The sequence below is a fragment of the Myodes glareolus genome, chromosome 4 (assembly GCF_982192425.1).
Source record: "Myodes glareolus chromosome 4, mMyoGla1.1, whole genome shotgun sequence".
Lineage (NCBI taxonomy): Eukaryota > Metazoa > Chordata > Mammalia > Rodentia > Cricetidae > Myodes > Myodes glareolus.
Window position 1 is genome coordinate 65735780 of NC_142029.1, and position 13291 is coordinate 65749070.

The 13291-nt window shown below is 41.9% G+C and overlaps 1 protein-coding gene across 5 annotated transcripts in view; it reads left to right on the forward strand.

Annotated features, from left to right (window-relative positions):
• Dcaf1 (DDB1 and CUL4 associated factor 1) overlaps positions 1-13291 on the forward strand; it is a 76109-nt gene that overhangs the window by 61421 nt on the left and 1397 nt on the right. For 3 of the 5 annotated variants that reach the window (XM_048417183.3, XM_048417182.3, XM_048417184.3), the window contains exon 23: positions 7614-7866. In XM_048417183.3, coding sequence (XP_048273140.1) covers positions 7614-7866 — 253 coding nt within the window. Of the gene's footprint in view, positions 1-7613; positions 7867-9786; positions 9901-13291 lie in introns of all 5 variants that reach the window. The other 2 variants (XR_007228331.3, XR_007228332.3) reach the window with 1 other exon arrangement.

The following is a 13291-nucleotide window of genomic DNA, read 5'->3' on the forward strand; positions in this document are numbered from 1 at the left end:
GTTTTTTTTCTTCTTTCTCCTTCATTCCCTTTTGTGCGTGCTGTTTGGAAGGTGGTACTAGAGATTGATTGAACACTGGGCCTTTTATATGATAAGTACATCCTAACCCTCCACCTTAAGCTTGACATAGGATCTAACCAAGTTGCCCATATCTTGTTAAAACAATAATAAAAACCAACAAAACCAAACCCGGAAGAAAATTTACAAAACAAATAAAAACAAAACCTGAGAGTTTTCTTAGTGCAGTGGGCTAAGGACTCATTTTTCTCTAGCAGACTTTAGTTCTGACTAAGCAAAGGCATTTTGTTGTGCTGCTTTGAAATGCAGATCTGTATATTACTGTTAGGCTATATAGTTCGCGCATCATATGCGTATTTGACCCCACTGAGCTGTGCCCTAACTCAGTCTATTTTTGAATACTGTCTGAACTTGAAGGATGATGCAGGACACCTGAGTGAGATACACTAGGTTGAGAAATTTAAAACACACTTCTAGAACTCCATTTGTGCGTTCTTCGTTTCTACTGGTTTGGGTGTTGTATACTCCAGCATGCTCAGGGGTGATTGGTAGTCCTCATAGTCCTCAGGAGTTTTTGAATGGAGTAAGAAAAGGGGTGCTTGTGAAGTGTAGGGCTGAGATCACTGGGAACAGTCATCATCAGGATCTAGCAGCAGCTTGACCCTGAGGCTTTTTTTTTTTTTTTTGTCGGATGTTTTCCTAGGGAGGGCCGAGTGTCAGTTCTGACTCCCCTTTCCTCTGTCACACAGGCGAATAGTATTTTCTTGAGTGCTGTGTTCTGATTTATATACGCTGCTGCTCTTTCTTCAGAACACAGCCGGATCACTTTCCTTTTTCCTTCTTCCTTCTTTTTCTTTCTTCTTCTTTTTGAGATAGGGTCTTTCTCTGTAGCCTTGGCCAGCTTAGAACTTACTATGTTGACTAGGATAGCCTTGAACTCACAGAGATATACCTGCCTCTGCCTTAACTGCTGGAGTTGAAGACTTGTGTATACCTGGTGTTTTTCTTTCTTTTTTTTTTTTCTTGTGTGTGTATGTTTACTTTTTCTTAATTTTGAGATAGAGTCTCTGTAACTCAAGCTGGCTTTTAACCTGTTACAGTTCTTTGGCAAACTCCTGAATACTAAGATATAGGTATAAGCTATCATGTCTTGGTTTGGTTTGAGTGGGTTTCACTTTTTCTTTCAATATTTATTCATTTATTTGTATTTTGACGTTAGATTTTAGGCAGGATCTTATATAGCTCAGACTGGTACCAAATTGACTAGCCAGGGATGGCCTTGACCTCTTACTTTTTCTTCCACTTTCCCTTCAGAGTCCCAGAATTATAAGCATTCACTACCAGGCCTGATAAGTTGCTTCCTTTTTTCTTCCTTCCCTTCTTTTGGCCTTGAACTTGACATATAAGTCAAGGATGACTGATTCTCCTGGCTCTATCCCAGTGCCAGTAATTTAGTATAGGTATGAGCTACTGTTGTAGGAGGCTGCTTGTTCGTTCCCAGCTGCTCAGCCCAGAAATAACCACACAGAAACTGTATTAAGTAAATCATTGTTTGGCTTATTAGCTCTAGCTTTATTGGTTAGCTCTTATACCTTAATTTAACCCATTTTTATTAATCTGTATCTCTATGTGGCTGTGGCTTAACAGCAAGGTTCCAGCATATCTATTCCTGACCACAGCTACTGTGTTCAGTTTCTTGAAAAGTTTTCTTAACTTATAAAAATCATTTATTATTAGTATGTGTGTATTGAGAGAGAGAGAGACAGGTATAGTATATATGGGTATATGTGTGCCACAGGGTATATATGGAGGTCAGAAAACAACTTTGTGGAATGGTTCTTTCCTTCCACCTTTATCTAGGTTCTGGGGGTTGAACTCAGGTCTTTAGGCGTGTGTGGACAGTGTCTTCAATTACTGAGCTATCTTGCTGGCTTAGTGCAAATTTCCTTTTATTTTTTTCTTTTGGTTTTTTAAGACAGGGGTTCTCTATAAGATCCACTGGTCTCTGCCTCCTGAGTGCTGGGATTAAAGGTGTGCGCCACCACCATCTGGCAATGCAGGTTTCTTAATAGTGCCATTCTTTTATTCCTGCTTCAGTTTGTTGCTTTAGACACTATACTTTTCATGCTGCCTGTCATGAAATAAAATGAGATTTAGTGGCAGGGAATGATGGTTCTTGCTTGTAATTCTGGCACTTGGGAGGTTGTTGCAGGACAGTTGTGTTTGAGACTGGCTTGGTTGTATATTGTGACCCTGCCTCCAAAAGCAGTTGAGTGAATGAATTATTAATATTTTATTCTTGGTGAGTAAATAGAGAAGGTGCAGTTGTCAAACCATTTATCTGTACATAGCAATGGTGTAGGTATTCATAGACTTTCTTATTCCCCTATGGGTTTAGTCATTAAAACCATCTATTAGGTCTATCTCAGACTTTCTTTGAGACAGGGTTTCTGTATGTAGCCCAGCTGTCCTAGAACTAGTTCTTGTAGACCAGGCTGGCCTCAGACTCCTAGAGATCAACCTGCCTCTGCCTTCTGAGTGCTAGGGTTAAAGGCATATGCCACCACTGCCCGATTTGTCTCAGGGCTTCTGAGTTTCTGATTCTGAAGGAAAATAGAGGCTATCTCTGCAGGGATGCGAGTGTCCAGTAGTTAGGTGGACCCTAGCAAGTACCTCTGGTACCTAGTGTATAGAAGAGTGCAAAAGTTTTCTAGCTTGGAAGGGACTTTGTTGTCGATGCATAGGTGTGTGTCAGGGGTAAGTTAGTACTACTTTCAGATTTCTCAGGATCTAGGTTAATTTTCATTCCACATGACTCCCACACTCCAGTTATCCACCACTTTCTGTATTCCAAATTTGAAAGACATCCATTACTGAATGAATGCTTTGATGTAGAGATGTTTGGGATGGGATAGTATCCTAAGTGTAATATTATTGTGTTGGTTCACATTATTTCTAGACTCTTGTGATAGTCTGATACATTTACTGTTCCTATTGGATCTCTCCTCACTTACTTTTTTTATGCCTCCTTGAATTTTTTAAATGCACACTTTGGTTTATATGCTTCACCTGATTTTTAAAACTAGACTTTTCATTTTCATATGAATTATTTGCTATTCAAAATTTTGTCCTGGGCTTGCTACCTGCTCTTTGGTCTTCTCAGATGGTTTGGGTGTGTCATGTGGCTTAGGAATGCAAGCACCTGTGACCAACACCTTTGAATTTGCCTTTTCACCTTAGCAAAACAAGCTCAGGGTAATGAGTCATCAGTTGCCATTTACTAAAATAGTCTTCCATAAAGTACCTGTTATATAAGATGGTAGTTATTGGGAGATGAATGATGACCTGAATTCAATCCCCAAAACCATGTGGCAGAAGGAGAGAACAGACTCTCACAGACTCATATATACAAGTAATATGTGAATGAAAAAGTTGCCCTTTACCCTTAGACTTAAATAAGTGTGAATATTTAATAGAAAGAGATGAATTTGTACATAATGTTGATGAATGAAATGTACAGATGCTTTAACCTTGCATAGCTGGTACTGAGGAAGCTACTCTGATAGCAGCGTTGAGCCTGCTAGAGTTAGTACTATTCATTCAAAGCTTGATGTCTGTATTTAAAAAATTTAGTCAACTTTGTTGCTGGCTTTTTAGGAAAATTATGAGGCCAAAGATTAATAATTGCTCATTATTCCTAGATTTTGAAAAGTCAGTAGTTGAGTTAATTACTGTTAACCTTAAGTTTTTAAGGAGCACTCTGAACAAGGGAATATGTTTTCTTTTTTCCACTGTTTGACTCCGGGACACACTGTGTACTGTGCTTCCTGTGTGTTCTCCACTGCCCAGCAGCGGATGGTTAGTCCCCACCACCTGTACGCCTGGCCAGAGTTGAATTAGTTACTCCTGAAAGGGTCTTTTTTTTTTCCTTAAAAAGAAAAAAAAATATACTTGAGTTAAATTCTGTTTGTAAGGAAAGACCATGTAGTTGACACTGAAAAAACCTGTAGTCTTTTAGGTGCTAAAGAAGTAGAAGTGTGAGGTACGTAGATATGACACATTAAGTGTTGGACAGCAGGAATGCATCTGAATTCATTACATCTTTAAAACTATTCTTGTTTTTAGATTAACTGTTCTTAAAGGATGGCCAGAAATTTGATTTTCTGACTGATTTATTTTGGAAGAAAATAAAGGCTAAAAGCCATTTCTCTTGAAAAACAGATATTCAGAAAGAATTTTTGAATTATCTATGAACAAATGCTACACACTAAACAAGTTACGTATACATGTGAAAATTTTGCACAAATCCTGAAGAACCAGGCAGTTTGGTGTATAACATAGGTGGCTAATGGAATTGCCTAGATTCACTTCCATGATTCTGTCCTTGGGAAGGTGAGGTGGACAGAAAAGTGGAGCTTGAGAGCTGTGACTCCTTTAGCTGGCATCTTTACATGGTTCTTAATTAGGGATCACATTACAATTCTACTTGTGTAAACTTCGTCTACTAAAATCTCCTTACCGAATGTGGCGATACATGCCTTTAGTCCCCGCACTCAGTTGGATCTCTTGAGTTCCACTGAAGCCAACTTTGTCTACTATAGTGACTTCCAGCTCAGCCAGGGCTACATAGTGAGACCCTGCCTCAAAAAACAGCAGAAAAACTGACTTACCATTCTGCATCCTTGCTGGAGGTTGGGCAGTTGCAAAATCATTTGTCAGATGATTCTGATGGTCACACATGAGAGGTAGACCTGATTTAATCTGAGCACTTCATTTAATAAGAAATTGAGATTCAGAGAATTTGGCATTTGATAGATTTGCAGTAAATGGCCATTGCTGGTTTTTGCCACTCTCCATTGTAGGATATGTCGCAGAGCCTTTGGGATATTTAGCTTCTGAAAGGGAATAGACCATACAGAGCTGGAGCCCAATGGGTAGCAGGATGGTGCAGTAGTTGAGGGCAGTACGTGGGGAGGGGGAGGTGTTGGAGACCCCAGTTTTTGAGAAATAAGTCAACTAGAAGTAGAGCCAAGGAAGCGAGAGAATTTTAAGTAAATTTCAGATTTTGACCTGTAACTGAGAGAAGATAGACGAAGGCTGTTAGAAGCAGCCAGAGTTTGGTTGTAAAACTATATGAGTTTTTAATTTCTTTATTGTGAGACAGAAATAATAAAAACAATATGCTTAGGGGAAAAAACCAAGGATCAGGCTAATAATACAGTTTAGAAGCTAACAATGGCTGGTGACATTTACTGCCAATTTAAATGCCAACGTTAATGGTGACATTTACTACAGAGGAGCTTGATGATGACTATTTAGGTTTTGATACTCTGCACGGAGTGATCTGTGCTTATCAAAAGAACAACAAACTCACTCACTGAACATTGTATGTACATTAAGCACTTACCAAAAGCTTAGATACATTACACATACATTAAACAAAGGAAACAAACAGATGTACACAAAACACTTAAATTAGGCAGGTATGGTGGTGCATTAATTCCAGCATCGGAGAGACAGAAGCAGGCAGACCTTTGTGAGTTTAAGGTCAGGCTAGTTTACATAGTAAGTTCCAGGACTGCCAGGGCTACATAATGAGACCCTGTCTCAAAAAACCAAAAACAAATAAAATACCACTTAAAAAACCACCCCACAGTTGATCTTCATGCTAACAGAGTTTGAGCTTAGTGGAGGCAGCCTCATTCCAGAGACACTGTACTGTGGAGTGGCACAGGCAGAAGTCAGTTGTCCCTCTGTGAGGTGAATACTAAGCTTCAAGTGGTGTAGTGGCAGCTGAGTGTCAGGGCAGAGACGGCTTTATTTCCTCTTTAGCAGTAGATAGGCAGAAGGCACGTGGAACCTGAGTACTAATGAGAAATTGTTAGGTGTGGGGAGCTCAGTCTCTTTGCAGAAGTGAGCAGCAGTGGAGGAAGTGTGAAGGTATCTGAGGCAGGGATGTGAAAACACTTCTGTGGGAGCAGGCTTTCAAGGTGGATTCAGGTCCACAGCAGGAAGCTTGCCAAAGTCACATTTAGGGTCAGAGGCCAGAGGAGGGAGTTTTTGCCTTTGATCTGTCAGGAAACATTGGAACTTTAGAGCATCATGAAATTGACTTGAGATGAATTCAGAGAGAAAAGAGTTTACTTCATTTTGTTCTAAAACTTATTAGTAGCCTTTAAAATGGCCTCGTTCTCAGTTCCTCTAAACTGTCTTAAATCCTCAGTAAAGATTTAGAACAACAATGGCCAACACTTTACATGAGATCCAGTACATAGACAAGAGAGGGGCTCTGCTGTCTGAGGTCTTTGACTCTAAATGTTGCTTCCTTAGACTCTGCTTTTGGGTTTCAGCACAGGTCTGTGAGCCTTTGCTCCATGATCCAGGTTTCAAATTTGAATTTTAGACTGGTAAGCTGGGCATACCGACCTGTGACACAGCATGTGTCTCACACACGCGTGCACACACACTACATCCAGCAGCTTATCAGGGAGTCTCTATGGGTTGGGAAATAGCTGAATGAGTAATGTGCTTGCCACACAAGCATGAACCTGAGCTTGAACCCCCAGAACCCACACAAAACTGGTTATGGTAGCAAGCAGTTGTAATCCCAAAAACTTCTATAGTGATAGTGAGGTGAGACAGGAGAATCCCCAAAAACTTGCAGACCATGCTAGATACTGTGGCTGAAGAACAAGAGATCCTGACTTAAAAACAAGATGAAAGAGGGGATCAACACTGGAAGTGGTTTTTCTGACCTCCACATGTGTACTGTTGCATGTGTGCCCACCTGTACTGACAGCAAAGAACACACAGACACACACATCTATGTGTGTTAAAAAGTCTTTAATGGTTGTTCCAAATGATCAGGTCTAGAAGCAGAGCTGCTTGTTAACAAGTCTGGCTTATATCATAGCTGTGGGTTGTTTGTTTTTTTTTTGAACCCAGGGCCTTGTCAACAGTGTGCTTATTTTTTATGTGAGCAGCGGGATACCTAGAGAAAATATTTCACTGTTTCTCGGCACATTATTTATTGATTGATTTATTGCTTTGTAACAGGAAAGAGTAGTTATTTATATACTCTGTCTTGTGTGCCTCATTTGTTGAAATGTTCACATTGAGTGCTTAATAGCTCTGCAAGGGCTCTCCTGTTATGTGGGACGGAATACATGAGTGCAGGGCTATAGGAGCGGGCAGTGCAGCAGCTGTGTTCTTTGTTCACTAGAACATGGGACTTCAGATTTCCGTGCAAATCTTTTGTTCCAGTGTCTGAGTTAAGTTCCCTCACTTTAGTTGATGGAGGAGGCAGAAGAATCCCTCCGGTCTTTGAAGGTTATTGGTAGTTTTAGACACATGAGAGGCAGGTTTTCTATTTCTTTGCATAACGGCTATATGACCAGTATTACCTTGTGGAGGGACCTGTAATTCTTGCTGAGGGGGCTTTCAAATGTCTTGAACTTGTGTGCCTGTCCCAGTAGTCATGGATAACAGTTTATTCCTCTGTACACCCTGTATTTCCTAGGATAGGAATCACCACATGGCCCATATGGGTTTAAGCCTTTGTGTTTGTCCTTACGGACTTGATGCTCTCTCACCAGGAAGAGGAAGAGCAGGAGGAAGAGGATGATGATGAAGATGATGACGACACCGATGATTTAGATGAACTTGACACTGACCAGTTGCTGGAGGCAGAACTGGAGGAGGATGACAACAATGAGAATGCAGGAGAGGATGGAGACAACGACTTCTCTCCCTCGGATGAGGAGTTAGCAAACCTTCTAGAGGAGGGAGAGGAGGGGGAAGATGAAGACTCTGATGCAGATGAGGAAGTGGAACTGATCCTGGGCGACAGTAAGTATAGGGCAGAGTTTGGGATGAGTGAGCCAGGTCCTCCTTGTATCAACCCAGACCAGAAGATAGCTGTGCTTGGGTTCTGCTGATTCAGCAGTCTGGTCCCTTGAGGAGCAGCAGTATGGTGTCAGTAACCCCTGTTCTCCTGTTAGACTTTGTACATCATTTCAGCTGGCTCCCACCTCTTTCCTTTTAACCAAAGGCATGTAAACTTTTTCTGTCAGAGCAAACTCATTGCTTTTTTTGCTTCCTGGGTCTTATGTCTCTATAAGACACTCAGCTCTGCTGTAATAATGAGAAAGCAGTCACAGGCCAAACGTATGTTTATGACTGTGTTCTAATAAAACTTACTTACAAAATAGGGATGAGCTTATAGCTTTTGAATTCCTTCTTTAAAGGATTGATTGGCCTTAGGAAGGCCAAAGCATAGCTGTCAGTCGAGGCTCAGGCTGAAATCAGTGAGAAGCAGTTCCTCCCAGGCTGCTGTGCCTTTGCGACTGTTGCATACAAACTAAGGGCCTTTTGTGGGAGAGTCCTTTCCAGTCTTCTTTTGTTCTAGTCCCCTTAAAGACTGAGGTACAAGTGCATCTGTTTCGTTCATGCCTCCCCCACTTCTTGTTCCAAAGTTTGAAGAACAAGCTCTAGCTTGTGTAGTGATTTCCCACTAGTGGATTTCTGAAACTGTCTTCTGCCATTGCTAATGAATCCCGAATAAACCAACCAGCAGCTTTAAGACTGGGCAAACGCCACCACTGCATTCTGACATACCTCAGTTTTGCTGAAAGTGCCACTGCTGGCAGACTTCTGCCAGCTGTGGTCCTGGTTCTTTGTATTGCTGCCCTGCCTGAGTGAGGAGTGATCCCTGTCTCCGTTAGCTAACATACCCACCATTCTCACAGGCGTGATAGGTATTGTGTCTAATAATGCTAGGCACTAATCACAGAGGGATGTTCACATTTAATTAAAATAAAAATTAGCTTCTCATTTTCAAATGCTCTGCAGCCACATGGTGTTACTGTGCCGAGCAGCAAGAACACACACATCACTTACTCTCGTGACAGAAGTGTTGTGATGGCCCAGGCCAAGCAAATGCCAAGCTTCTTCCTCAGAGGGCCTTATGTTTATGATCATGTTTCCTGGTAGAAGAGATGGGTGGCAGATTTAAAAGCATACAAATAAGATAGCCCTGTCATGTGTGCGGTGCCTTCACTGCTGATGGAAGTCCATTTTCTTTGGCATAGATCTCTCTCTCTCTTGTGCTGGTGGCACTTAAGGCAGACAGCTGATTGCCTTAGCAGAGATCTTTCAGCAAGCGCTCTTAGGAGTTATTTGAGGAAGTTCTTGGGGGGGGGGGTTATCTGCTGTTTATCATATTTAAAGGTTGAGATGATTCTGTGGGTTAGCTCCCGACCGTGACCTGAGTGAGAGCCAGGTAAGAAGGATCCAGAGACATTTTAGCAAAATACCAATAGTGAGGTCTTAGAAATTATCCCTCCCTTCAGTTAATGACAGCAGTTAATGATGCAGGAGGCGGGGTCAGTCCATATGTAAGAAAGAGTTACTTCATTTGTTTTTAAATAAAAAATACTTTAGCAAAACACAAGATTGAAAAACATTTCCAGACAGAATTAATCAAAAACTATTTTTGAAGGAGGGGCTCAACAAAGCTGTAGTATTACTAAGGGCTACAGTATTATTGGTTTCCCATTTTTACTCAAACCTGTCTGCTTTATGGCAAGAGGTAGCTAGATTGCATATTCTAAAGAACTGAATCCCTGTTTTTAACCAGTACAATATCTCCATAGAAAGGGAGGAATATAATTATCCAGGTAGTGAAAATAAAACTTCTTCCGATCACAGATAAAATAGAGAAACCTTCCTACCCCCTACTCTAACCCTGACAACTGCCTTCATTCACAGGGCTGTGTACTTAATCCATGATGGGGGCAGTGAATGAAAGCAGAGAGCCGCTACCAGTGACCGTGTCCCAACAATCCAGATGACACTTCCAGCTTCTGCTCATGCTTTACAACAGTAAATGACACATAGATGTGCTAATGTGCATTTAATCACCAGAGGAGCGAAGATATCTGGGCTTTTTTATTCTGTAATGTTTCTAAACCTCTACCCATTAAATGCAAAGAAAAATGGAAGGAGTCTTGACAGAGCAGCAGGGACACCCACATGGTGATAGACGGGTTTAAGTGTTACTTGCGGCAAGGAGCCTGTTCCATGTTCCAACTTTTTCTAGGGCTTGGACTTTGTTGTTTTGACAGAACTGTGCACATCCCCACTTCTGGGGACTACTTGCCTTCTAGATACCTTAGCATAGTCCTTGCTTGCTTGTATTGAGATGATACATTTTGGTTATGAAAAACACTTTAAGTTCTATATTGGGTCTGACAGGGACAGTTGACATTTAAGTGTTTCTCTGGAAGTGGGTGTGTGTGTGTGTGGGGAGCTGCGTCCTGGGCAGCAGTGACATAGTTAATGCACATTGCCCTCAGCTTCTACACAGTGACACCAGGTGCTGGTTCAGCCAAGGAAGCCTGGTTTTATGTGGGGCAGCATGGTCATCCCAGATCCCCAGTTTGTCCTAGTCACCTAACATAGTGGTACTGTGTGGCCAAGATTGGCCCCAAGATCCCAATCCTTTTGCTTTCATCATCCAAGTGCTAGGTTTACAGGCTGTGCCACCACACCCAGCTTCAGGTTTTCCATTCTTAATTTGAATATAAACTCTCTCAATTTGTATTTGGTAACAGTATACCCTCCTTTTGTCATTCTGAAAATTTCTTCTCTCAAAGCAAAGGTAATCTGGAAAGTTTTAATTCTGTACGTTATAATAATATTGCCACTATAACCTAGGTGTAAATATTGACATATACATGACAAAGTGTGGCTATTTCTGCTTGGACTCTGGGTTGAGAGACAGAGGTGGCACCTGAAGGCTGTCCTGTATTTCTTTATGGATTGTCCATCGTGGATATTGCTATTCGTAGTGGCTGTCTGTAGAGCAGACTGATTGTACTAAACTCCTCATAAGTATTATTATTACAAGCTTTATTCTGATTGCCTGGAGGAACTCTTCTTGAACTTACGGAGTCTTTTTAGGGTATAGTGAAAGCCAGAGAGACCCACACTCTATGGGCTGCCATGTGACTTTGCATAGGCCCTGGGTCCTGCAGGGATACAGCTCCAGATAGAGAATGATAGTCCTTGAGAGAGAGGCATGTTGTCGTCAGGGTCTTTGTGTCTTTGCTTCTGGAGACCCCTTGCTCCCAAGCCTGGATGTTGTAAGGCAACAACAGGTCAGAACACTGGAATGTTTGCCTTGGCTGCATACAGCATTCAGAATGGGAGCTCCTGACCAGAGGCCGTGAATATTGGGTCACTGCAACATCTGGGGCTGAGAAAAGGCCAGGGCAGGTAGATAAAAGGTGTCCTGTCACCTGACCGTTAGCTGCTGTGATCCTTATGGAGCAGTCCTTAGATGTAATGCGGACTTAAATTTTGGGTGTGTTTTTTTTTTTTTTTTTGTTTTGTTTTGCGCAGTGGGGGGATTGACTTCCTAGGGAGGTTCTCAGAGAAGTGGGCCTGGCATTGCTGGCATACCTATAATGCAAGCCCTGGAGGAGATTCTGTAGGGGTCTACAGGAGTCTGGAGAGACAGGTGCTGTGTGTGGCTCTGGGGAGTAGACACTGCCTTCCTTCTGGAGTTTTTACCTCCTGAGAAGCTGCTAGCTGTTCAGGTTCAAGTGTCAGCTTCTCATTCTGTGACCACTCCATTGTGTTTTCCAAATCCTTGCCATGCTGGGCCATGTTTGTATCCATTTGGATCCTGTGAACACTGATTTTGTCCTCTCCCGCAAGGCCATCTCTTTTATTTGAAGGACATTCTTGTGTCGGCGCTGTTGTTTTTGTTTTACTGTTTTTCATAAGGACGTTACAGAGAGTGAAGATTTGGGAACATGCACTTTTCCTTCCTCACCTTGCCCTAGAATTCTTTTGGGTACCTTGGAGAGGTGTTGTGGGCACCCTTTTCCACACGGACATGCCGGAGTCCAGGTGTTTCAGGACTTGGGCTTGCCCACGTTCCTGGGAACCTCATGAAAATATTTCTACAGCTTTTTATTAAAAAAAATTTAAGGGGCTGGCAGAGATGGTTCAGTGGTTAAGAGCACTTGCTCTTGTAGGACCTGATTTGATTGCTAGCACCTACATGACAGCTCACAACCATCTGTTATTCCAGAACCAGGAGATCTGATGCCCTATTAACCTACTCGGGCACTAGATCCATGTGTTGCTCAGGTATACGTACAGGCAAAACATCCATATATACATTTTTTTAAAAAGTTCAAATTATGTGTAGGGAGAGAGCCTGCTTTCTAGAGTGTGTGGTCAGAGGAGGACAGTTTGTGGATCTGGTTCTCTCCACCATTAGGCTCCTGGGTAGAACTCAAGTTGATAGGATCGGTGCAGGGACACTTTACTGGCCCCGTTTCCTAGCTTCTTGAACAAACACTAGGCCTTAGGAGTTATTTACTAATTTTAACTTTTATCAGATAGGCATGATGTATTTTTATTTTGAGGATCTTTTGGTGGAGGGAAGGGTTAGAACATGGTCTCACTGCAGCCAGGCTGACCTCTCCAGAATGTGGGATTATAGATAATGTCCCTCACACCTGGCTTTGAGGGGCTCCTTTCCTATCATTTAGTTTCATTCCTTGATGGATCGTTCTAGAAGTGTTAATTCCTTGTCTGCACATTAAGGTGGGGCCCTTGGTCTCCATGCTCCTTGTGGCCTCCTCCTTGTTGGTGGATGATTGGTTCTTCTGTATCTGCATTCCAAGGATTGAGTCTTAGGATCATCTGTCTTTGTAGGCTCCTGAGGCTTAGAGAAAGGGATTCAGCCTGTTTTTAAAAATAAATTTTAGTGCCAGATGGTGGTGGTGCATGCCTTTAATCCCAGCACTTGTGAAGCAGAGGCAGACAGATCTCTGTGAGTTCTAGGGCAACCTGGTCTACAAAGCAAGTTCTGGGACAGTCAGGGCTGCACAGAGAAAACCCTGTCTTGAAAAACCAAACCAAACCTTCCCTGCTAAAAAAAAATTAGCATGTACATTTAAGGTATCCATCATGAAAGTATAGGATTTATGTAAAAAGGTTACTATAGTGAAGAATGGACATGCCCACCATCCAACCATCACCTGCTTCCTATGGCAAGAACAGCTAAAAAAAGAAAAAAAATCTTATTAGTCTGATCTATAATGTAATTTCATCGATATGGTCTTTGTGTGGTATATTAGGACTCTAGACTTGTTTATCTAGTATAGTAGTATTTGCTACTTTGAACTGTTGATGTCATTCTTCCTGTCCCCTACTTCAATTCCCCTGGTAACATTTTGTTTTAAAGACAGGGTTT